The 26,630-nt window shown below is 46.5% G+C and overlaps 1 protein-coding gene across 3 annotated transcripts in view; it reads left to right on the top strand.

Annotated features, from left to right (window-relative positions):
- UBXN11 (UBX domain protein 11) overlaps positions 1-26,167 on the top strand; it is a 45,924-nt gene extending 19,757 nt beyond the window's left edge. For 2 of the 3 annotated variants that reach the window (XM_084815803.1, XM_084815804.1), the window contains 7 exons: positions 3,141-3,358; positions 6,703-6,780; positions 16,146-16,266; positions 18,166-18,269; positions 19,844-19,914; positions 22,454-22,600; positions 24,405-26,167. In XM_084815803.1, the coding sequence (XP_084671929.1) occupies positions 3,141-3,358; positions 6,703-6,780; positions 16,146-16,266; positions 18,166-18,269; positions 19,844-19,914; positions 22,454-22,600; positions 24,405-24,564 (899 nt within the window). In that variant the 3' untranslated portion in view covers positions 24,565-26,167. The remainder of the gene's footprint in view (positions 1-3,140; positions 3,359-6,702; positions 6,781-16,145; positions 16,267-18,165; positions 18,270-19,843; positions 19,915-22,453; positions 22,601-24,404) is intronic. The other variant, XR_014785154.1, reaches the window with a different exon arrangement.
- Positions 26,168-26,630: the final 463 nt, after the last annotated feature.

The raw sequence follows: 26,630 nt of genomic DNA on the forward strand, positions 1-26,630 counted from the left end.
ATGGAAACCTTTTCCACGTTTCTTGCTACCAGTAATGTGGATCCTCTCCGTTGCTGTTCCAGTTACATTCAACGTTTTCTACATTCCTTATTTCTCAAGGGCTTGAACTACTCTTCCACCTGGGTTTATCTAGCAGCTATCTGTCAGGAGCGCCCTTGCTGCCTTCTGAAATCCTCAAGTAGCCAGAATCAACACACAGACAATAGGGCGCTTTTCCAAGACTTTATTTCCATTCAAGCTAATGATGCTTACAGATGCTAATTGTGGGAGCCTAATGAGGGAAACTTAAGAGAGCTGGCTACTTGGGGTTTCTAGCCTTAGTGAATCAGTTGATCTCCGTTTGGAGGTAAAGGCGGGAAGCCTCTGAACTTAAGGGCTAGGAGGCGAAAGTCCACCCCTTTCCCATGGAGCATCAGGGCGCAGCTGTTGACGGCGTGCCAGGTGGGCTGAGCGCCTCCTCTCGGCACCCTCCATCTCCCGCTTGTCCCTACACCGGCGCCTAGTGTCTCGAAGCTCCAGTTGTCCCTCCCCCTGCCCACCAGGGTCGCTTCCACCCTCAGGAATGTGATCAGGGAGAGGCTGTCCCTCCGGCGGAACCTCTGAACAGCGCGCGGGTTCCTCTCCCGCAGTTTCTATCTCTTCCTCAGAAACAGAACTGTTTTGGGGCTCTGTGGGCTCCAATCCAACCTTGACTCTATCTCTGCTTTCCATTCACCCGTGGATGGTTGTACGTTTTTTTCTCATCCTCTACTACTAAGACAGTTTCTCAGAGGGCTAAAGAACATTGCTGCTCTGGTTCAATCACCGGTATCGCAGTGGAGTCTATCGATGGTTCCTCATTCCCTCACAACTAAACCCTTTGAACCACTGGCCACGGTTGATTTACATCTATTGTCTTGGAAGGTGGCTTTTCTTGTAGCCATTGCTTCGGCAAGAAGATCCAGTGAACTCTCTGCATTGAGAATCGATTCTCCATACCTGATTTTCCACAGAGACAAAGTCATTCTCCATCCAGACATTACTTTCCTTCTTAAGCTAGTGTCTGAGTTTCACCTGAACCAGGACATAAATTTGCCAGCCTTCTTCCTGAATCCCGCATCTCCATTGGAAGTATCTTTGCATTCACTGGATGTTCGGAGGGCACTGCCTTCCTACAAGACGCATACAGACTCTTTCCGCAAGTCCAGGAGACTATTCTTTTGCTATGGAGGGCAGCGGAAAGGTTCTCTGGTGTCATCGCAACAACTAGCTTCATGGGTTGTCCAGACCATTCATTTGGCTTATTAACTAGCTGATCAGACGCTGTCACCACATATAACAGCTCATTCAACAGAAGGAATGGCTACTTCCATAGCGTTTGACAGAGGGGTGTCTTTGCCTGATTTATGCAAGGCTACAACTTGGGCGAAGCCATCCACGTTCATGCGACACTACAGGCTCGCCGTCTGAACGAGAGCAGGCTGTACTTTTGGTTGTGCAGTTCTATCATCTATCTTACATTGAACCACCGACCCACCTCCAGTAAGTTAGCTTGTTATTTGCCCATATGTGTGATGCACAGAGACCACAAAGAAGAAATGCAGGTTGCTTAACTGTAACTGTGGTTCTTCAAGTGATCATCTGTGCATTTACACAACCCACCCACCATCCCCGCTTCAGTGTCAATGTCAGATTCGATGTTGGTACCGAGGCGAGACTGTTTCTCTTGGATCTGAGGCCACATTAGGCGTGGGAACGCCTGGAACTGAGGGAACAGACGGGAACCTGCTAGGACACATGCAGTGGACGGTGGGGGAGGGTTCCCACCAAAAATATTCCTCAGCTATAGAAGTTTCCAAAATCGAGGCTCCGTGCAGCCGCAGAGCCCATATGTATGAATGCACAGATGACCACTTAAAGAACAACAGTTACAGGTAAGCAACCTGCTTATTTTTTTTTGCTTGTACAACTCCATAAAATGCCATGTGCACTGATGGCACTGTAACATATAGAGTGTAAATCCTTCCCAATGCCATTCATTAAATAACCATGCAGAGAATCATAGCAAAGAGTCTTGTACCACATTAATGTAAATGATCAGGCTCTGAAGTGGTCTCAGAACAAGGTTTTTAACTTCCGCTATCAAGCTAAATTTTTCTCTTGGTTATTAAAGATAGGGCCTTTCAGTAGTGGCCCCATGATTGTGGAACTCACTTCCCAGGGAGATTCTTCAAACCCCCTCTCTTCTTACCTTCAGGTAAGAATCTTCCTATTTTGGAAGGCCTTTATGAATTGATCAATTGGCTCCTGAATAATAATTACTGTGTTCCTCTTGCTTGTGATTTATTTAATTTTGTAATTTTAATTAAACTGTTCTAGTTATATTTCAAGCTGCTTGATGAAGGCTTTTGCCTTGAAAAGCAGGATATAAATAGAAACAAAACTCACCCATCTGTCATAGTTTCCATAACACTGACCCTGTACCTTGACATATTATGTACCCCACCATGAAACAACTCCACATCTGGAACTAAAGACGCAAACTTAATTATAGAAATGTAGCCCTGTTGACAATTGCCCTGTCCATTTCCCCAGTTCAGAAGGGCTTTGTATTGGAGCTGGGAGCTGTTGCTTTAGCAATGTTGCAGTTCAAACAGAGAGTTTATATAGAAGCTGGAGGCTCCACTCCTGGAGGCTCTGGTTCTAGGCCAGGGCCTGATTTGGGCAGGTGCTTGCATGAGCATCCCCTCCCAAGTAGACTGTGTGCAGCTAGCTGGGCATGAAGAATGGCCCTGAAGCTATTGGCTGGCATGAGGTCCTGTTGCTAACTGGTGCAGGGCTGGGGCAAGGGACTGACAGCCAGCTGGGAGTTCAGACAATTTGTGTGGAGACTTCTGGTCCTTTGGCTGTCATTTCTGGGACTGAAGGTTCCTCAGGGTTGTTGGGGATGTGGGCCTCTACTGGGAAGTCCTGTTCTCCCTGCTCATCCTCCAAAGAGACCCCAGGTTCCAGGTCTGGGCAGAGCAGGATCCTGGCCACCATGGAACTGCTCTTCCAGCACTCTTTTGATGCTGGGGAAAAGTTTGGAGTCAAAATTACAGGGGTTAAGAGTTGTCTGGCCATTGCCTTGCCCTTAGCAATTTCTCCTGCCTTTGTCATAGGTGATGCCATCCTTTCAAAGACCTCAATCGATTTTGATTTAGTTTTCGAAAACCTGAAAGATCTCAATGCGCTGGCTGGGGAGGGCATATCCAAAATTGAGCACACAGCAGGGGGTGCTCGGCTGAGGCAGATGGACTCAGTCCCCCTCACCTTCTATCAGAATGGGATCATCATGTTCAACGGACCCTTCCGGTCATACGAGGAGCCTTCCACGCAGGTATGGGTCAGTTCTTGGGTGACACAGGATTGCTGATGGGGAGGGGTCTCCATGGTAATTGCTACGTGATACAAGGGAGGCCTTTCATTGCAGTCCCTGACATCCCCAAACCCCAATTTTCTGCCCAGAAGGAGATTGGTACCATTTAGGTCTCCAAGGAGAATGCTCGACCTCTTGTCAGTTTACTGGAAGAAACCCGATAAGTTGGCAAGGCAGCATAATTAGAGTGGTCAGACTTCTGTGGAACTGCACTCAGCTTATTTTGGTCAGAGCCACAATCTTTTGGAAGAAACTGAGCTCAGGATAAAACAGGGGAGCCAGTCAGGAAGAGGAGCGCATGAGTATCTGTCGAATAAGAGGCAAGAGATGAGGATTCAGTCTCAAGTGGATTGAGCAGCTAGGCTGTGTCTGAATCAAAAGCAGGGGTGGGCGGAAAGTTGATTGTGGACCACTGGCCTATTTTCCAGTGGGTCAACTAATGCCTGCAAGTTGCTGAGATTCTGGCAAAGAATGCTGGACTAGGTCAGGAGTGGGCAACTTCCTTTGACCTCCAATTCCTGTCACCCCTAGCCAGCCTTGCCAATAGTGAGGGCTAATGGGAGTTGTAGGCCAAAATATCTGAAGGGCCACAAGTCCGTGTCCCCCCCCCCCCCGCTAGTTGAAGCTTGGTTGGATCCTGCAGGGTGTTTCCTACATTAAGCAAGAGTGCATATTCAGGGTCACTGAACGCACGTGAGTTAAGAGATCCCAAACATGCATTATTGTTCTATAAACTTAAAATAAGTCAGTGGACCATGGGAGTCTAGCTTTTGGGTCAGCCTAACCTGTCCTGAAAATTCAACCATCTGGAAAACAAGAGGTGACTTTTTGAAAGTTATCAAAGCCGCTCAGGACCAAACTTGATGCAATAGTTGTGTTTCTATGTGGAGTTTAAATGCATCACAAATGGCATAGAAAGGGGGGTTGGTTTAAAAGCTAAGCAGCACAGGGGCAAAGCATGTAAAATGCTCCCCTCCACCTGTGGCTTGCCCCTGCTCCCCCACAACCCTTCTCTCCAGGCACTTCCACTAAGGCTCCAATATTGGAAGTTAGCCTGGCTAATAGAAAAGTCGTGCTTACTTTCCTTGAGGAGATGGGCTGCAAGGAGGTAAGCCATGCGGCGGGGAAGAGTTTAGCACCCCTCATCCATATGCCTTTGGGGGGCTGAAAATCAGATCTTCCATCCCTCTCTTTCCATGTGCTTCAGGCATTTCCATGTTGAAATGTGACGGCTGCCATCATTTAAACTGCCATCATCGTGTTTATTGTGGGCACTGTTCTGAAAATGATTTAGAAGTTAAGGAGGAAGTAATGGAAAGCAAGAATGAGTACAGGGTTGTTCTGCTTCTGCTTGTGAAACCACTCCAGCTTCCATCTGCAAACAAGCATAAAATCCCACAAGTGGCAACTGTTTCAAGGCCATTCCACACAACTAATGTGGGGGTGGTTTTGTCTGGATGCTTTGCCACAGGCAGGTCCTGGACTTTTGCACACCCCTGTTCAGCCCCCACAGAGTTAGTTTGCAGTTGCATGCACCATTCAAGACTCTCCTCATGGTGAATGAGTCAGGCAACTGTTGGCTGGGGGCGGGGGGGAGCCTTTTGCTGTCAAGCGTTCACTTGGCTGTTCTCGGAAAGTTTGGCATCAGGGTTCAGCATCCAGTAATATCAGATATCTGACAGGGCAATGAATGGTATGTCACATTTTAATAGCCAACAACTTATAAGATTTAGATGTTGTATTTGATACCTGTCCAAACCCAAACAGCCAGGAGATACCTGCAAGTCTAAGGGCAGGTCTACAGGTTAAAAGAAACAGGAGGCTGCCACCAAAAATAGCAACCCCATGCTGAGTTCCCCTCCTCCCTCTCCATAATGCATAGCATAACTTTCCCTGGATCCTGACACGAGTATGGATCTGATTATGAGGGGATGGGAAAATGCTCAGCATTATGGTGTCAGGATGTGGGGCAAGTTGTGCTCCGTGCTGTGGAGGAGGCAAAGGGAAGTTGACAGTATCGTGATCCAGACTGCCAGCAACGACCTGGACACTGACTTGGATGGAGCAGGCCATCTGAGTCACGAGGGCCAGTAGCACCAACCACAGAGGCATGGATAGGAGCCCTGCTGTTGAGCCTGAGTCCAGCAACTAGGGACCTTCTGGGCCAGAGACTCCCTAACCAGAGATCTCCAAGCCAGGGACTGCAGCCCCCAAGCTGGACACCAGTGAGTGGCCAGCACCCTCATCCCGAGAGGCCTCCTGTGCCACCAAGCCTGCTCACTTCAACAGGCAGCATTCCCAGTGAAAGGTAATGGAGAGGCGCTGGAGTGCCAGGCTCCAGGCCAGAACACTGCCCCTTCTTAGGCCCTGCCTTCTCCAGCAAGCAGGTACAGCCAGAATCAGAAGCATTTGTTGGGAGCAGGCAACTGACTCCTGTCCAGGATTCTGAAGGCCCTGTCTCAGGCTACCTTGGTTTCCTCCATTCTTGACCTTTGAGTGGATATACAGCAGGGGTGGGGCAGTCTCCAGGCATGTGGGATTGATCCCCAAGATCCACTGAGTGAGGTCACGGGTTTGCATGGTGGCTCAGTGGGGCAAGCATATTCTTAGAATTAAAGAAGGGTAAAGGGGGACTTCTGAGCACATGCTCAGCCCCAGGAATTTGTTTTCATTGCCAGAACAGAGCTGGACAAGTTGGAAGTCACAAACCCATGCTGATCTACTTCATGTCACCCAGAGATCTACCTGCAGATCTTCCTTTTGCCCACTCCTGCTAGACATAGTGTCTACTTGTCTGTCTCCTGCTACACACCACTGCCAGAATTTCTTGCTGCAGACTCCACTGTGGGCTGGTCCTTTCCAGGACTGGACACACAGGGCTCCTGCCCAAAATTGTAGCTCCTTCTTTATTAGAAAGTGTCATTCTCCCCGAAATCATTTCAAATTTGAGCTACAGTTTCACATTAGAATCACAGTAGGTGGGATTGGACTGGTGAAACTGGAAATGTTATTTTTTTAAGTATATTTTTTATTGATTTCAAAGTTATAAAAACATATAAACTGTAGCATATCCAACAATTCACCATCTGATTGGATTGTCAGTGTGTGGCAAATTTTAATTTTTGTAGTAATTTTCTGAAATTTCCACTCTGGCTCTGAGCCTTGGTAAGACAGTATGCTATGCATTTAGATAAATAAGAGGAACTCCTCACCAAGGACCAAGTTTGTATCCAGACGATGTATTGCGGTTGTTTTGGTCATTATACAGGGGAAATCTGACATGTGGGCTCTGCTTGTGCTTTCAGCAATGCCTGCGAGATATCATGGACGGCTACTTCCCTTCTGAACTGCAGAGGCACTACCCAGATGGTGTTCCATTTCAGGTCAGCTCTGTCCAACAGCTTCCTGTTTGTTGAGTTCTTGATTTGCAGAAGTTCCCTTTGCTTATCAGAAATGTGGTCTGAGGGTGGGGCAGCTTTCTGTTCAAGTAACTGTGTTTGTGTTCTGCTTAAACATGTGAGCTTATTTAAAGAACTGAGAGCAGCTCTTTGCTTCTGAGAACCAGTTGTTCTCTCTGAGGAATTGAGAATCCTCTTTGCTTAAGAAACTGGAAGATTTTGTCTCTTAAAGAACTGAGACTGCATCCTCCTTGTTTTCTGCTTCAGCTTTAAGTAATGTTTATATCTTCTGTGATGATCATTTGATTATCATTAACAGTAGTTAAGAGGAGTGTTTTGCAGGTGAAAATATTTTTAAAAATCTCACTGGCTGTATGAATAAGCTGTACCTTGGGAAAATTAGTTCATATTTCATTGTGAGACCCAAGAAGGGAAGAGAAAAACATACACACCAGGTAAATGAAGATCTTGAGAATTTATTTATCTGGAGTATATTGGGACAATATCTTCAAGATGTATGGGGAACGGAAAATTGAAAAGCCAGGAAAAGGTTAGGCAAAAGATTAAAAGAGAGAAATAGAGATAATGCTATACTGCAGGGTGTGCTGGGCGGGGGACTAATCAAATTGCAGGAACATCTATTATGGCTGCAACCCAATTAAAGAAATTTGAATTAATCATATGAGTTTTAACTGATTCATAAGCTAATCTGGTTGTTATATCATGGGTAAAACAGGAAACGGTTCAGTAAAAAACAAGAAGCAAGAAGTATAAGTTCCTTGGTTTTCAGTGATGCACACACACGTCATAGGAGGCATCATCTTAGAAGTGTTATTCCTCCTGCATGGGAGAGAAAAGAGAATGCCTCTTTTAGAAGGAGGTGTGATTAAAAATAATGGTTTTCTAAGAAGAACATCTGCTGCGCGATTAATCTGGGCACCTTTTTAGATGATAATGTGGCTCGCTGTTGCTAGCCAGTAGCTACTGCAGATGGGGGTGCTGGGCTGTCAGCAAGCGAGGACAGGCCTACCATTCAAGGCTGCGCAACTTGTTGCCCTCCAGATGTTCTGGCCTACAACTCCCTTCAGTCTTCACCACTGGCAATGCTGGCTCGGGCTTATGGGAGTTGTAGGCCAAGACATCTGGAGGGCCACAAGTTGCCCATCCCTCCACCATGGATACCAGCATGGCTCCACAGTATGGCAACATGTTTATGGCTGACTTTGAACATCACTTCCTCAGCTCCTGTCCCCTAGTGCCTCTCTGCAACATGAGGTACAATGGTTACATCTTCATCATCTAGACCAGAACTAGGCAACCTGGTACCCTCCAGATGTTTTAGACTACATGTCCCACAATACTTTACCATAATACTTCATGGGGCTGATGGGAATTGTAGTCCAAAACATCTGGAAGGCACCAAGTTGCCCACCCCTGAGCTAGACCCATGGAAAATAGTCACCTGGAAAATTCCACCAGCACTCCAATGCTTTCTAGACACCATAATAGAGCTGTAATATAAACTACAGTGGATATAAATACCACTTTGTATCAGGAGCCATCTGCTTGCTACACATACCTACATGTTTTCAGCTACTATCCAGAGCACAAGATGCAATCCATTGTCTACACAGCCAAGCCCTACAATTTAACCACATTTGCTCCAGTCCTTCTGACACCTGCAGGATTTACTAGAAGTGGGGAAAAACACATACCACATGAACAGATTGTCAAGGCCAGAAGGGGATCCAGGAGTCACCTATTAAGGGCCTTAATAGGTGACCATTAATAAGCGTCCCAGCAGAAAAAGTAGCAGAACACAACTTGACATCCCCCCACACCTCTTACCTAAACCTCTACAGCCCATCCTGGAAGGTGACCCTTCCTTGTCATAGGCTTTCAATAGTAGGTCTTAATGGTGATTGCCCAGCTTTTCTGAGATCACGGCCAGCCTGCAACACTCTAACATTGCCTGCCACCACCTCTCAGTTTGCCCTAACTCCTGAGCAAAATCAACTACACGAGTTGCAGGCTAATTGTCAACCTGGCGCTCCTGTTAGATGCACAGATGGTGTCAGTGCAAGGGGTGCCTTTTTCCAGCTTTGGTTGGTTCACCAGCTATGACCCTTCCTGATGAAGTCAGGCCTTCCCATGGTTTATTCACACCCAGTTAGCTCCAGATTGGAGCACTATAACATGCTTCATGCCAAGCTGCCCCTTGAAAGACTTTCGAAACTGCAACTGGTGCAAAATGCTAGGACCAAGGTGGTGACTGGAGCTCAGCATTTTGACATATATTATGCCTATTCTGTTTGATCTGTTGTTGTTGTTCAGTCGTTCAGTCGTGTCCGACTCTTCGTGACCCCATGGACCATAGCACGCCAGGCCTTTCTGTCCTGCGCTCTCTCCCGGAGCGTGCTCAAGTTCATATTCATTGCATCCGTGATGCTATCTAGCCATCTCATCCTCTGCCGTCCCCTTCTCCTTTTGCCTTCAGTCTTTCCCAGCATCAGGGTCTTTTCCAGGGAGTTTTCGCATTAGGTGGCCAAAATATTGGAGCTTCAGCTTCATTATCTGTCCTTCCAATGAACAGTCAGGGTTGATTTCCTTTAGGATGGACTGATTTGACCTCCTTGCAGTCCAGGGGACTCGTAAGAGTCTTCTCCAGCACCACAGTTCGAAAGCATCAATTCTTCGGCGCTCAGCCTTCCTTATAGTCCAGCTCTCACAGCCATACATTACTACTGGGAAAACCATAGCTTTGATTAGACGGACCTTTGTCGGCAAGGTGATGTCTCTGCTTCTTACTATGCTGTCTAGGTTGGCCATAGCTTTCCTCCCAAGGAGCAAGCGTCTTTTAATTTCATGGCTACAGTCACCGTCTGCGGTGATCTTGGAGCCCAAGAAAGTAAAATCTGTCACTGCTTCCATTTCTTCCCCTTCTATAAGCCAGGAAGTGATAGGGCCAGATGACATGATCTTAGTTTTGTTAATGTTGAGTTTCAAACCAGCTTTTGCACTCTCCTCTTTCACCCTCAACAAGAGGCTCTTGAGATCCTCTTCGCTTTCTGCCATTAGGGTGGTATCGTCTGCATATCGGAGGTTGTTGATAATTCTCCCGGCAATCTTAATTCCGACCTCTGATTCATCCAACCCGGCATTTCTCATGAGCCAATTTGTAGCCAGGCTCAATTTAAAGTGCTGGTTTTAATCTTGAAAGCAGGGATGGGGAATGTGTCTGGTGTCCAGATGGTGTCCGATTGCAACTCCCATCAGTCCTAGCCAGCATAGTCAATGGTGAGGGATGATGGGAGTTACCATCCAACAACAGCTGGAGGGCCACACATTTCCCATCATTGCTTTAAATCCCTAAGTGGTTTGGGATCTGGGCATCTTAAGAATCACCATCTTCCATATGTTCTTCCCTAAATGCTCCAATTGACATCTGAGGCAATTCTTCAGATCCTTCACTCCCATGAATTAAGGTGAGTGGCAACCAGAGGCAGGGTTTTTTCTGCAGTGGAACTTACCCCAGGAGGCTTTGTCTCTTGAGATCCATCAGGCCCTGATACTAATATTTTCAGCGGCTGGTAAAAGATAGCTTTAAAAAAAATGTTTAGCTGATATTTTGGTTGTTTTGTGTCGCTATACTCAAAAATTGTCACTACTTTTTTGGTTTATTATGTTAAATGTGGGGTTTTAAAATTGACTTTGATAATTAGAAATGGGGTGTGTCATATATTGTTTTTAAATATTATGTGTTGTCCTTGGTTTTTGTTAGCTGCCTTGAGTTCGGGGGGGGGGGTTTGAAGTAAGGCAGGATATCATTTTTAAAAAATACATAAAATACGTTTTTAAAATCGTAAGGGGTAGGGGAGCAACTATCAGCAAACTCTCCAGTCACTCCCAAGCAAGCTCAGCTACAGCCTGTTTTCCTCTGATCTCCTCTTGGCCAAAGCATGTAGCATGAAAACACGGTCCGGCATGCAGGTAAAAGAGAGTTGTCAAAAGTATAGAAGTATAGGACTTTTTGCTGTCTGAATATGCATAGGATTGCACCCTAAATTTGGGATGTGTCGGGGCGGAACAAATCTGATACAAAATGACGTGTTGTCCACAACCTCAGGCTCAGCCTAGCCTCCTCCCCCCTCCCCCGCCACACACACAGTGCGCTTGCTTTTGGAAAGATGAAAGTGATGATAAAACCTAATAGTTTAATATGGTTTAGAGGAGGGAGGAAAATTAGAAAGTATTTTACTGACAAGTGGAATTTAATTTTAACCTTCCGGAACAGATTATTCAGATAGAACATAACTGCTGATACATTCTGATATAAGGCACGCCCCCTTCTTGGGGGACATGACGTATAAAGATGGTGTGTTCGCTTTTTAAGCGTGGGGGGACTTTTTTCCTTTTTCATCATTATTCACAAATGCATGTAAAATGTTTTAAATTTTAAAAAAAGGTACGTGGGCTGGAATTTCAAAACCAGCCTGCGAGCAAGCTGGGCTGTGAGGCGGCTGTGGGAAAACACCTGCTCTCTAGCTGTTAGTGGGCTAGCTGTTGTGTGGGTGCCAGAATTGCACAGTCGGTTGGCATCAGGGAGGGAGACTGAAACAGGAAAGAGCGAGTGAGCAGCAGAGTCTAGATGCTGGAAGGAGGAGGGCACCTCCGGGGGTGCATGTGCTTAGAGATTCAGGCCTCATGACCCTGGGGCTTCAGTGGATTCAGAGAACTTTCTGGTGGCCTAAATTACTCTCATGTTCTGGGATCTGAGTTTATGCAACTGGCAGGATCAAGGCGTAACATTTTCTTAGAAAGTACCGCTCCGGACTGCATGGCGGTTGGGGGTTTACATTGCTATGGAATGAAACTCATTGCACCAAGGAAAATAATGTGTGAAGACAAAGCAGAAGCCTTTCCCCCAAAACGCTTATTTTCAGTATGCATGCAGGGTGCATGTTTCTCTCTCCTCCCACCACCTCCAATGGATGAGGACTCTTGTATGCAAAACCCTTTCCTCCCATTACCCAAAGTGAGACTGTTTGGAAATGTGCTACCGCTTGATTCTGTGAATGGCTTAAACTAGCCCTGAGTTTGCATCCAGACTGCAAGAGCTGGATCTCAAGCTGGATTCATATGAGCCTTGTGATGAAATGAAGCAACCAGTGACTTACTGGGTGTGTGGGCAGTATCCAGTGGTACTCCCACACAGAGTAAGCCCACTGAAATGAATGGGCCTAGTTTACGTAGGACTGCCATTGGGTGCTGCCCAGTGTGTATGCAGCAACTGCTCAATGCTCTAACATATGTTGAAACAATGAGCCTCCTCACACAAACAACACTGGGGTGTGGTGGCTGCAGGAAAGGCCTTGCTTGTGGTGACTCCCAGCCACATCAGACTAACATGGGCCGAGCATATACATCTGCAGTCAAATGAAACTTTTGGCTTTGGCATTCTGCTACAAATGTTGCTTTGGGAGCATTTTGCTGTGGCATGCCAAAACTAACCCTGAGATGAGTTGACAGCACATGCGAGAGTTCCGTGGGCTGAAGCTTCTGTTCTGAGAACCATCACAAGCCTTCCCCCAAAACTGCCACACACTGGGGAGTCTGTATAGTGTAGTAATTAGAAAACAGGACTGGGGGAACCCAGGTTCAAATCCCCACTCAGCCATGAAGCTCCCTGGATGACTAAGGGCCAGTCACTATCCCTCGTCCTAATTTATCTCAAAGAGTTCTTGCAAGAATTTTTTTTTAAAGCAGTGGGGAGAGATGGGATATAAATATAATACATACATAATAAATGAAATGGTCATGGGGCTAGTCTCTGTGGTATTGGCTCTCCTGGGAAATCTTCAGAATGTGGGATGAGCCAGTAAATGGTGGGCACTGAAGCATTCAGTGCCTCAGTACACACTGAAGCATTCACATGAAAAAAGCCAAGTCTTTTTAGCATCTCCACATCATAGCAATGATGTGAATCGTTTCCTACAGTGCATGTGTTAATTTTATGTGATGCACTAGGTATACTGCTACTGAAACATCTTATCTTATTATATATATATATATATATATATATATATATATATAAATAATTCAAAGTCGGGAGTTAGTCAGTCATCTATTTTTGACTGCCATCCTGTTGACTGATTCTCATGAAACCCACTTCACTAGAAAGCTTTTGACATACAGATTCCACAAATAACAACAGTTTTCACTATAATTCAAAGTCAGGAGTTTATTTATATCCATAATTTTTTTTAAGAATTAGGCTATGTTCTATAATAATGTACTATAAAATTTTATTTTTAATATAAAAAATATCAAGTATAATTAAACAAACATAATTAATTTGCAAATTGGAGCAAAATGAAATATGAACCAAAAAAAGTCTCTGTTCACCTTTATAAACACAGGTACAGGTCAAAGTACAATGATATGCCAGTAACATACAGCATGTAAACAAATCATTAAGGGATCTACATTGCCATGAGTCATGTGTGTTCATTGGCAAACCTCAAGATTCAAGTTGTTGATGGACCACAACAAGGACGTTACAGTGGCCGTCCTGGAGTTTACACCAAGAACATTGTAAGGAAGTTTTGGAAAGATAAAAGATGTAACACTTTGAATATTTCAATAAACGCAGTTAGTTAAGTTAAACCTTTTGTTAGATTTGATTTTTCTCCACGAACTCTGTTCATGGGTAACCAACTGGTCTGAAATAATAGAGTCATAAGCCTACAAATATTTGCTTTTGGGACCGTAGACTTAGTACCTTCTAAAGGTGAAGGGAATATATTTTAAAACTTTCTGGATTCTAGCAGAAGCTAAAATAGAGGTTTGAAATTATGTATCTGTCTCCTAAAGCTTTTTGAATCTGGGCTCATTATACAATGGATGCATATAGTTATGAACTAGGAAGTTACTCTCATATAAAATAGTCAGTGAGAAGTAAGTTTGAAGAGAGTGAAAGTCAATGAAGAACAACGAGCTGTTCCCTTTCTGGAAATTATATTATCTAGATTTCCTGTAGTCAAATAGTTTACCAGCATTTATTTTCTTTTACTTATGAGCTGTCAGAAGAAAAACTGGTTTAATGATAGCTTAAAATCATTCACTTATGTTTTAAAGCTTTCTGAATTGACACTGCTCATCATAAAATGTATGGAGACAATTCTAAATTAAAATATATGGAGTGTGTATCTACATGTGTATATACACACACACGTACACATATGGGAATGGTTCAATAAACAAGTTCTATACATATAATATTATAAATTGCATGTGATAGTCCTTTGTTATAAAACAGCTTATAAAAGAATGCTAACGAAATATATCCCTTCATTCTAAAAGGAATATGCCTTAAAGCAATATATTTTAGTAACTCTTGTGAACATGTTGCCTTTGTATTGAATTGTGGGGAGAACATGCTTTTTGTGCAGAAAGTTCCAGGTTCAGTTTCTGATGCTTGCAGTTAAATGCTCCCATACAATGGTAATTGTATGCCCATACAATTCAACTGGTATGTTGAATTGTATGTGAATAGTAATGAATGCATGGTAGAAAATGACAAGACCTATATCCTCTGCATTTCAATGTGCACATTTGTATTGTGGTATCCTTGAGAGAAAAGCTGTAAGCTCAAAATATATTGAACTGTTTCCTAAAACTAAAATTTGTTATTCTTTCCAATGTTTATATCCTGCTGTTGACTGAGTTTTGTCTTGCTTTAACTGTATCCAGGAAAAGCTAAACCAAAAGCCAAAGTGCGACCAGCACTACTGCAATACACATACAGATTTTTGTGTAAATGTTGTGAGCACCTGTTGGATAGTACACTTGGCAACTAACACTTCTCCCTATGCGTAGTGACTGGAATGTATTTCCATTATTTATTTATTTTAAAGAATATAAAAAGATGGGTGCAAGGCCACATATGTGCTGTTGTAATGCTTGAAAAAGAAAAGTGCAGTGTGTAATTGACTAGACCAAAAATTGTGATCTGGTCTAGTCAATTTATCACTCTTTTGACTTGTATGGAACTAGGGGGGAAAGCCAGAATTCAGAAAATGGATCAAACAGGCTATTTTTCCCTTTGAGTGAGCCCTGTTTGATGCCCCCTCTCCAAGTCTGGTTTATTCACAGCACAATCCTATACATGTTTATTCTGAAGTAAGTCGCATTATGTTTACTGAATCTTACTTCCAGGTAAGTCTGCATAGGATTGCAACCCCTCAGTTACCTAGCAATCTGTAGCTTGACCAGGGCCAGGGCCACTTCAGCAGTAAGGAAGAAGCGGCTCCCTTTGCACTAGAGAAAAGATGTCTGGGGGATGCTGGGACTTGTAGTCCAACACAGCTGGAGGTTACCAGGTTGGGAAAGGCTGATGTACACAGTCATGGAAGCATGAGTGAGAAACGTTTTCATTTAAATGGGAGAAAACACTTTTTATGTCTTTAATTATTTCTAGAGATTCATCATGGTTGACTGGTAGCATTTCATACCTTACATTCATGGCAGTCAAAACAATGAAGAGTCCTTTGGCACCATAAAAACTTACACATTTATTATGGCAACAGCTTTTGTGGGCCAGAGCCCTCTTTGTCAGAGCCATGGCATCGTTACTGTTTGATTTTAGGTTCCATCTTTTGTTGCTCTATAGCTATTTCTATGATGCACCAACGAGCAGGAGCTCAGTGCCCCCCACCCCACAACACTTTTGCAATCCAACACTTTTGCACTGCAATCACTCAGTTGCAGTAAGCTCTGACCTTTGTAAAAAGAGCTATCTGGGTTAGCATGTAACCACAAGCTGAAACATGGGAACGGGCCCTTGCATCTGCCTTCTCATGCAGCCTGTTGGCAGGCTAAAGCTGTATATATCTGCCCTAGACAAACATTACTATTAACTTATTGTACATGGGGTGGAGATGAATGCTGTTCTCTCCTCAACGGCAACTTCTTTCCCCTGCTCTGTAAGTGAGTGGAATGAAAAAGCAGCTGCAGCTGGGACAATGGTAGACACTGGTGTGTACCTGCTCTCCCTCCCATGTCCTGTGGTACAGAGATTCTGGGGCAGAAGGGTGTATCTGTGTCGCTCCCCGCCCCCCCCCAATAGTTTTCCATATTAGCATGGCATTATACATTTGCATGTCCTAGACAGCCATCTGTACTGGTAATTTTCTTTGAGGCTTCTACAGCAGGAAGCGGGGACTTCTCTTTCATATGCCACTGCTTACTTTTGCCAACTGACATATTTTAACAGTTACCTAGCCTAGCACTGACCTCTGGAGTCTAAGATCAGGCAGGGCACTGAACGGCAACTGGGGCTCATTCCACAGGTCACCGACAAGAGAGACGTCTTCTTCCAGGAAAGGCAGCTGCCAGAGAGTTTTCCTGGTTTGGGCCAGGTCATTGGCCAATCAAAACCAAGTGGAGTAAAGGAGACAAATGAGATCCCAGGTGAGATGGTTATTCATGATGATGACGATGTTTATAATTTTTTTATTGCTGTTTCCTAGCTCAGCCTTCCCCAACCTGACATCTTCTAGATGTGTTGGACCACAACGCACATAATCCCCAGCCAGTCTAGGCCATGCTGCCTGAGGATGATGGGAGTTGTTGTCCAACACATCTGGGGGGCGCCAGGTTCTGGAAAGCTGCCCTGTGTTATCCAAAAACTGTGTGTTTGAGTTCGGTGCTTTAAAATTCTGGTTTTTAGCCTGTTCGCCCTCTTCTTTCCCACCTAGTCAGCCCCATTCTTTTCTCACAGGTCCTTTCATTTAAGGGCTTAAGTTTTTAAAAGGCAACCTTTTCAATTATTTTTTTTAGATTTGTATTCTAGCTTTTTTACCAGAAGAGCAACTTGCAACAGTCTTAAAACAGACTTGCATGGATACAGACTTGGTCATGCTCAAAGTAAACCCATTGAAATAACCTCATTGATTTAAGTGGGTTTGCTCTAAGCATAACTTAGTCTGGATCCAACCCATTGTGTTTTATGAATGTTGCAAGCTGCTTTGGGCAAATTCTGGTCCAAAAGCTGAAATCTAAAAATACTTGGGTGTGGGCCAATCTAAAGCTAATGTGTTCCATTTTCTTAGTGACTAAACATTAAAAAAAAATGCACCTTGATCCTAAGAATGTGTACTCAGAGTAAATCCCATTCAGTTTGGTGAAAATCAAGGATGCTGGGAGATACCTATATTGAGCAGTTTGGGAATGAACCCAATGACCAAGAAATCTCTCCCTCATTGGACATCTTGAAGCAGAGGCTGGGCAGCTCTCCACTGGGGATGCTCTTGCTCTGGATGTCCTGTGTTGGATGAGATGGCCTACAAGTAGGGATGCATGGATTTTGTAAAATCTGTCCCATGTGCATTCCACGGATTGTCAGGTGCCTTTCGTTCCTTTTCCAATTTCCCAAATTTGTGCAATTTTGCACTTGTGAAAATGCACAAATCCCCGCAAAATGCAATTTTCAAAATGCATGCACATTTTTTCAAAATGCACATTTACAAAATGCACAAATCCTCACAAAATGCACATTTTCATGCTTTAGCTTATGGTGGAAATGTGCAGTTTCAGCCAGTATTTTTTTATTTGACGTATTTTTCTATGACTAAATTTGCATAAAATTCTGGAAAGTTAAAAAAACGCGGCCTGCAAGTCTGTGGAATCCGTGCGACTTCAGAAAAGCTGGTCCATTGTGGAATCCATGGGTTGGATTCACAGAAATCCAGACTCGTTTGATGCCGTTGAGGATTTCTCCAACATCCCTACCTACAGGGGCCTCTCCAACTCAATTCTATGATATTATAAGCCAGGTTGGTTCCTCACTACTATACAACACTTCTCTGAAAATGTAACTCTCTTCCTTAGAGAGCTATAAAATACCACGTGAAAAAAAGTGCATGGTAAACATCAGGTTTTTAAAAAAGAAAAGGGTGTGTGTATTAAGCTAGTGTGGGGCATTGTTGTAGGAGGGGGACCCTTGTTGGAGGTGGGCTATTAGGCCACGTATGGACAACCCATAGGCCACATGTGGCTTGCCATGGGGGCCCAAGCTGCCACCGCCTCCCATTGCCTCCTGCCATGCTGCCACTCTCTCCAGTGCAATTGTGCTGAGGCAGAGGGCATGTCAAGATGACTCTCCTTTTGCACCCTCTTCCCCATTACAATCATGCCCCCAATGGCCTTTGTTCCTCTGGCCGGTGGCAGAGGCCAGAGAGTCCTTGCCCCCACATCTGCAGTTGCAGGTCGACAAGATCTTAGTGCAAAGGTCCAGCATTATAGCAATGGCACTTTCTTTGCACATGTCCTCCATAAAGCATCTACTCCTGGAATCTTCTCTTACGGCAGGTCCAAAGCTCACCACAGAGCAGTATTTGAACAAGCTTCCACAGTCACTAATCCAAGATGGGCACGTGATCGATATCCGGGGAGAAGTCAAAAAAACCCTGCAGGTAGGCCAGAGCCTAATGCTGATCCTGGATGAATGGGGCTTGATCCTGTGGTTACTTCTGCAGTCCTGCTAATATCCCGTTCTCTACAGCAGCAACATGGGCCCTTGGGCACCATGCACCAGGGCCTTTCTCACCAGAATTTTCTCTCACTATTAGCTTGTGCCAAAAAAGTACAAGATAGAATGTGCAGAATTCCTGCCCAAGGGGGATCTGTCTATCTTCATTCCTTCTTTCCAAATCTGGCTGAAACTACAGTAGTTCAGGGAATTATATGCAAAGAAAATCTCTAACCACCGCCAGCCTTCATTTTGGGAATCAATGTTGACATGGTAACCAAGAGCTGAAAAAAGCACACCTCCGCCCTTGAGTAGCAGCAGGGAGCTAGGAACTGGGGGGTTGGACGACCACCTGCCCACTCTCCCCACCGGCTGCATTATTACTACTACTATTCATATTGTGCCATCAGCGTGCCCAGCACTTTACAGAATAAAAGGCAACACCAAAACAAAGCAAAAAAAGCAGAAAGGTCTCTGCAGCCAGGGGCTCACAGTGTGAATTTTGACAGCAGGGTTATAACAGATGGAGGAAAGGGAACGGAATCATAGCTCAGTGGCAGAGCACCTGCTTAGCATGTGGAAAGGTCCAGGTTCAGTCCTTGGCGTCTTGAGTTACAAGTGGTGGGAAAGGGAGACCTTGGGGGTCCACCCCCACTCAGCCTAGACAGCACTGGGTTGGCTGGACCATTAGTCTGACTCGTAAGAAGGCAGTTTTGTACATTTGCTGATACGAGAGGCACGGACAATGGTGGAAGGCGAATGTGCGCAAAAGCAGCTTGTTTGCTTATTTATTTATTACATTTCTATACTGCCCAGTACCTGAATGTACTGTTGCATGTACTTAGGCTGTAGACTAAGGGGTTAAAGCCAAAGTTAGCTTTTGAGGATGGCCTTGTGAAGTCTGTAGCAAGCCATTTTAGTTCTTCGCAGCCAGCAGAAAAGACAGGCAGGAGAGCAGAATACGGCAGGCCCTGCCTTTGTGTGGCTTGGAGTGCTTCATGGTTGGGGTAGGGGCAAACATTTCTGACCCCTAGGTAACATGCGATTCTAAAAGCAACCTTTGATCCCCCACCCCTCAGTCTTGGCATCTCAGTCTATGGTTTAATGTGAATTGACTGGTTGGCAGAGATGCTGGATATTCATGGAAAGGAATCTGTTTTCTTTTAAAATCCCTTTTAAAAGTTTTAATGATCTAGGTCATGGCTGGGGAATCTGTGGCCCTCCAGATGTTGAACTCTAGCTCCCAGGCAGCATGGCCAATGGTCAGGGATGATGGAGTTGCAGCCCAGCAACATCTGGCAGGTGACAGGTTCCTCACCCCTGATCTAGGGGCTGAATTTGGACATTGTAATTCATACTAGAGAACCTTTTTCTTCTGTTCTAAATGTGACTCATAAAGACAGCTTTGTTCCCTCACTAGATTGGGGGGTCTGATGGCGGGAGCAGGACAGCCTAGTCCGAGCTGATGTCTCTCAGGACAGTCAGACCTTGGGCACAGATTTCCCTCTTTGGTTCCAGGGCGCGGGTGGAACACGAAGCCATGAAGTGGTGCTGGTGGAGACGCCCAGCCTTGCGGCAATGAAGAAGAGGTAAAACGACAACAACCCCGCTGCCATTTGTTCTGTTCACACGAGCAGCCTTGGTCACGCAGGCCTCCGCAAGCTGTCGTGACTTGTTCAGTGTTTATCACAAAATCACTCAGTGCCCTTTCTGCGGGGTTGGGTAAAGAAGCATGGGATCAGGTTCTCCTGCTTCACCTGCGGATTTCTTGTTATGACATTTGGAGGGAGCTCAGAGGTGGCTCTGTATTTGGGGCAAATGGGGCAGTGAACCCCTGTCTGTTCCTGATCCAATTGTGGCGGAGCGATACCCCCACAACCACATGTTTCCAAGGGCCACACGTGGTCTTCCGCCCTGTCCTCCGCCCCACCAGCCTCCATGGGCCCCAGGCCCCCAGCCACCACTGTGGGAGCGGAAGCAGAATCAGCAGCACCTTTCAGACTCGGCGTCCAGCCGAGCTCCTTCTTTGCATGCTGAATGTTCCCAGGTTCAGTCTGCTGCACCTCCAGTTAAAGGCAGCGATGAAGCAGGAGGCAGAAGCGACCTCGGGCCTGAGACCCTAGAGAGCTGCGGCCAAGCAAAGTCAGTGGCACTGGGCTCGATGGACCCGTGGTTTGACTCGGTAAAAGTAGGTTCCCACGCTTCCCTGCCAGGCGTTTCTCGGCTCATTTTCCTTCCCTCTTGGGATATGTGAGCCTGCCAGCAAGAACAGGGATCAGACTCTGTCCCCTTCCGCCTGCAGAGCGCAGGATGCGGTGGCCTCCTCGTTGCCATGTGTTGCAGAGCTCGCTGTCCCACGCTGGCCTCCGCCTCCCACCGAGATGCATCCGGTGGCCCCCTGCTGCCCGGGCTTCTATGCGCCCCTTCGACTTTGGCTGAGTACATTCTGCACACCGGGGGAGTGGAGGGCTGCAGTGGCCCACCGGATGAAGGTGAGGTGCGGGAAGGCCTCGGCTCACCAGGAAGGATAGCAGTGCATCCAGCATCAGGCCCACATGGGGAAAGGAAGGGCGCTACTGTGAGGAGCCCCTCCCCACTCCGCTCCATGGGCAGGAATGGGGGAATCGCTCCTGCCGTTATCATCTCTGGTAGGTGGTTTCCATAGCCACCCCAGAAACCAAAGGACGACCCAAGAGGCGGCTTGCAGCTCATGAACGTGGGGCAACTGCCCTCGTGTAGGCTGCAGCTGTCATTCTAGGAGAGTGCTCCATATGCCCAACGAACACTTTTCGCATTGATTCACCTGCCAAGAGACCCCCATGTGTGTCTGCCATGGAACTGCTGTGACTTTGCCAAAGATTCTGGGGGGCAGTTCTAGCAGGGGACGTGCTCCATTAATGTAGGGAACTGGCTTGGCCTACTAGGCCTCATCCTCCTCGCCTTGTGCGAATCGAGCAGGTGACCTGGAACTTACCCAGCGCCCTCTCCTGCAGAGGCATGTTTCCAGAGAAGATCACGGGGAGACAGGAATGCTGTCTTCAGATCTTGGAAAGGCTGTCACTCAGGAGATGGGGCAGACGTGTTCTCAGTTGGTCCAGAGGGCAGGACTAGGACCAATGGGTGGAGATTGCAGGGAAACAGATTTCAGCTAAACATGAGGAGAATGCTAGGAGCTGCCTGAGAGTGGAATAGATGGCCTTGTGAGGTGGGCTGTCCTTTGCTAGGGTTATTTAAGCAGACTGGACAGATATTCCTGCATTGAGCAGGGGCTGGACTAAATGACCTCTGAGGTCCCTCCCAACTCTAAAATCCAACACTTCTCTAGTATCATTGGTAGTGATGGACAAATTGTCTTTCAGGGAAGCTTGTGGGCCAGTGCTGATTTTTCATACAGAGGATCCCCTGGTGGGTTCCTGAAGAGCCCCCAACATGGCTTAGGGCAGGGGTGCAGAACGCCTTTCAGCCCGATGGCCAAATTCCATTTTGGAGACACTTTCAGGGGCCGTAATGCAGTGGTGGGCGGGGCAAAGGCAAAAGGGGCAGGGCCAAGACACCAGGCTATGTTAGCTTAAAGCTCTTGCTGCCGGTAATTAGCTGTAAGAGAGGCATTTCAGCCTCTGAGAATGGTAAAAAAAAACACAACCTGCACAAAAGCCAGGAAACCACCAAAAGATTGGAGGGTGGGGGAGAGGGGGCGTGGCCATCTGAGGAGGGCTAGATTTGGCCTCCGGGCCTGAGGTTCTGCACCCGTCTTAGGAGAACAACCTCTGGATTTTTATTTGTATGAAAAAGAGATAGACACTGAGGAACCACCCTGGTTCCTCATAGCTGGGCTCTTCCTGTCTGGTACCAGAGGAGGCTGGTGGCTCCAATGTCAGTGGGGCGGTGAATCCACTCTGGGTTTCAGTCAGAACCCCAAAGGAGCTCTCCAAGGTGCAAACTCAGGGTTCTGACTGGAACTTGGAGCAGATTCACCGCCCCACAGACATTGGCGCCACCAGCCTCCACTGTCTGGTACCCAGCCAAACCTGTTTTCAAAGGGGCCAATCACACCTCCAGTTTGCCTGCATCTCTCTGCCTCTTCAAAGAAGTCATTGGTTCTTCCCATTGGCCTCTCTTGACCCTCAGATTGGGAGGGGACAAGAAAAAGGAGGCATCTGACCCCAGCATCGCGACTCTTCGGATAAAGTCAGAGAATGGGGAGAAGACGTACGTCATCAAAATGCTGTTCACAGAGACGATTGGAGACTTGCGCCAGCACCTTGCCCGGAGCAGGTACGAACAACCGTTCTAGCAAAGTTTGAGAAGCAGTGGCTCTGTGGCACGACATTGGCATTGTGTAGAGAAAAATGAGCTCCCTCCCTGTTCTCTGAACTTCAACCTCAGATTCTGCAATTACAGCCCCCAAATCTGTGGTCACTGTTACGCACATTGAAACGAAAATGTGTGCATCTGCATAGTTTCCCATTTATTTACATTTTTAAAAAAATGTTGCAGGATTGGGGAGGAAGGGGGCTCCACAAAGCAGTACGGGGAGTAAATGTTTGTGAACTAGGGACTAAAATAAAAGGCCTGTGAGTTATGAGGGACATTCCGGTTTGGAGGAAGGACAAGACAGGCTGCTGCATTGTGCTTAATATCCCATGCTGGTGGAGGAGTTGATCTGTCGCATCCAGGCATCTGGGTTCCTGGCTCATCTTCAGGACTGCTCTCCACAGTGTTGCTCCCTGCTCCTCACCTGCCGTCCCCATGACTTTCCTCCGGTATGACCCCTTCCACATTCTTCACAGCCATGCCGTTGAACCTGGTAGAGAATGGCCCGGTAAACACCATCATGGAGGGCAAATAAGCCATGGTGGCTTATTCCGCCTCCCACGCGTGCCAGGGGGGGATTGGCATAATTCCCCCGCCAGTGCAGCTTGTTGTGTCATGTGAAGCTGGCCAGGGTGGCTTGTTGCTGTGGGTAACAAGCCACCCTGAACCCTACAATAGCTGATGGGTTCTGGGTGGCTTGTTACTCACAGCAACAAAGCCACCCTGGCTGCGCTTCTGAGGGTACTTATGCAAATCCCACCAGGGGCGGGAAGGAATGAGCCACCGTAGCTTATTTCTTCCTCCGTGATCGTGCAAACCCGGTCAATCAGTAGAGGTGATAGTGATATTATGTTCGTGATGTTAGCTCCCTTCCACTTCAACATCACTCTCGATTTTCTTATTGGGGCCATGAGATCATCAGGGACAAGGCTATTGGTAAGGGATGGAGTACTCAGGATCCTGGAAAACCTTGCTGTTACTGACTGCAGTTTAAAGCAGGGGAATCGAACCTCCACCCCACCTGGGTTCCTCAGATGGTCATGCCCCCTTCCCCAGGCCCCAAGCCCACCAATCATTTGGTAGTTTCCCAGTTTTTGTGAAGCCTTTTTCCTATTCTAAAAGTTTGAAATGTTTCTCCTAAGGCTGTTGCTGGCAGTAAGGGCTTTAAGCTAAGGCTGTTGCTGGCAGTAAGGGCCCCTCCCCATTTTGCCTTTGGCTCCGCCCACCACCAGAATACAGCCATTGATTCTCTGAAATTGAATTCAGCCTTCAGACTGAAAGAGGTTCAACATCCTTGGTTTAAAGAATCATATGTGGTGTGGTGTGCTGCCCTTTTCTTCCTTACACCCGCCTGCAGTGGGATAGTTTTTTCTGTCATGCAGTCTCTTAGTTTACAGTAAAGCTGAAAATGAGTTTGCTTCCTAAAACCCTCTGCAAATGTTGACCTTAAATCTTCTCTGAAGCTGGAGTATTTAACACCTAGTCACCAAATATTTGATAGGCAATGATACTTTATTTCATGGTTGGATAGTTGGCATAAAGTGTTTTTTTTTTAGCATTTGACAGCTTGATGTCCTTTGGTATTTGATGCCCCTTGAAAACAAAAACGGTGAAGAGCTGTTAATAAGTCTAAAGCACTTGAATTTTCAAGTCGAATTTCACATCCAAAGTGTACATCCAACATTAAAGCATTACATTCCACACTCCAAGTATTTGCGGACATCCAAGTCAGCTCACTTTCAAGCACCGTTCTGCTCTTTTCTAGGGGAAGAGAAGTGGAACCATACGAGATCCTCAGCACTTTCCCCCATCAGGTGTATAATGACAACTCTATGACCCTGGAGGAATGTGGGCTGGTCCCTAATGCCTCCCTTCTCCTGCGGAAAAAGGCCCCGTCGACAAAATCACAAGGGCAACAACTGTAACCGTTCACAGTGAATGTTTCATCAGGCTTGGCTGCCGCTCAGACGGAAAGTAGTGTATCTTCTTCGCTAGACAGCCTCTGCAGTCAGTGAGAGGACAGGTATGCTCAGATAGAACTAGGACAGGTCCAACCCAGAAACAGGCTTAGGCTTGCCTTTCCACCTACATTGGGCTCCAACCTGCCTTCATGGCTATTCTCGTCTCCATAGGTAAACAAGGGAGAAGAAATTAGGTGTATGCAGTCAAGAGACTGAGCAGAGATTCCCCCCAGTCTCCTGCTTGTTACCTATCCTGAGTGGAGTAGATTTTAGCCCCAGGTGCAGTTTGCCACATCCAGCAAGTTTTCACAGATCCAAAGGATGAGGCCGCCCCTTGCAAGGCTCTTCCCAGGAATATTAGGGCATTGCTCCAAGGAAAGCACAGCTGCACTGCTGGTGCTAGCATGCGGTTTTGCTGCCGTGGCAGAGTGTCTGCACAACTCATCACCAAACTGGAGCTTGTACGATGTGCGGCTCCAAGGTGCTGCACTGGTGCACCCCTCGGTGATCTCCACCCATTTCTGTAGCTAGTGAGGGTGTCCAGAAATGGGATGTACCAAGTAGCTGGTCTGTGTGCACTTGTGATACAGGCCCGTTAATCCATATAATGGAAGAGTTAATGGGAAACATTTTGCCTTTCCCAAAGGAGAAGAGGACCCGGGCGTCCAACCATCCAGCTGTTCTTTCTGGGAGAGCCCCATTCATTTTTCTGTTACATAGAAGCTATAAGTTCTTCCCTGCTGTGAGCGGCTAAACAATGAGCCCAGCTAATCAACCCATGCCTTTTGGGCAATGTCCCACTGCTTGGCAGGATGTCTCTCTCCCTGTAACGTGGACGAAGTGCCAGAACATCCCATTCAACTTCTGTGGCTCATCGTGGGTCTCACTCAGTTAAAGCTAGCCCGATCGTTCTTAAGCGAGCAGGTGAAACACCCTTCCTCAGGCCTCTTTCAGGGCCAAGACGAAGCCCAATTCACATCTCTTCCTCGTGGCTAGTTTCCTGCTAGCCTGGCCCAGTCCTTTGAAGAGATCCATTAGGTTATTTTTCCCCTCGCTATTGTTTCCCTTTGGGGACAAGGCTTACAGCATTTGGTTGGTGGTCTCCCCTGGATCTTCGTGGCGGTCCAAAAAAGGGGCAGGCAGAAGTTCCGCAACATCCAAGTCATTCTGACTAACCCCACAGCCTTGCTCCCTCTGAGCTCAGCCCTCACAGGATTATATCAGAACGCTGGGTAGGGGCGGAATTGTACACTTGAGTGCTCCCTCCATGTCAAAAGCTCCTTAATGGAGAAAACAAGCTGGGCAGGGAAAGGGGCTTGTCAATTTATTATTATACCGCAATTCTGCCAACAACAACACTCAAAGTGGTGTACTGACCTACCCTTTTCCCTGATGTGCTGCCTTTCTACATGCAGGTTCTTTTTGACATGGAGGGAGAACTCAAAACATCTGCACTTGCTCCCCCCCCCCCCAGCCATCCTTGCCTTAAGTTGTAAACTTGTACTGTTCTGTGAAGGCTTTGCCAGATGCTTTTTCTGAACTTTAAAATCTGTTGTTAGCACTACTAATCCGTGACTGCCTCACCTACTTGTCACTGGTTGCATGCCACAAGGAGAAGATGCTCACAGTCCAGTTGATCTGCACATCACCGCAACAGCAGATCCAACATGGCTGGACCCCTCACTGTGCACAATGCAGAACTTCTAACCACTAAAATCACACACACCAAGGGGTCCACAAATGTTGACTAACCACGATAGCCATCCAAAATTCATGTGCACCCCTAACCTTGCCTCTTCTGAGAGGGAGGGGAAGGGTCTTGATTCAGCCCTCACCTTCAGCTTTCAAACCCCAGCATAAGTGCAGGGGCAAGCCCCCTGCCCTCCTCCCAAACTGGAAGGGAGGTGGGGGCTCTTTCCAGCCATGCTAAGCTGCAGAAAACAACAACATGCATTGCTACTTTCCAAAGCCAGCACAAGGTCTGAAAGTTTTCCTTTGCCCATCTCCAGGGTTGGGGAAATTTCAGAGGA

This window comes from Heloderma suspectum, chromosome 10, assembly GCF_057233095.1.
Source record: "Heloderma suspectum isolate Gila_16-S chromosome 10, 16-S_ref, whole genome shotgun sequence".
NCBI lineage: Eukaryota > Metazoa > Chordata > Lepidosauria > Squamata > Helodermatidae > Heloderma > Heloderma suspectum.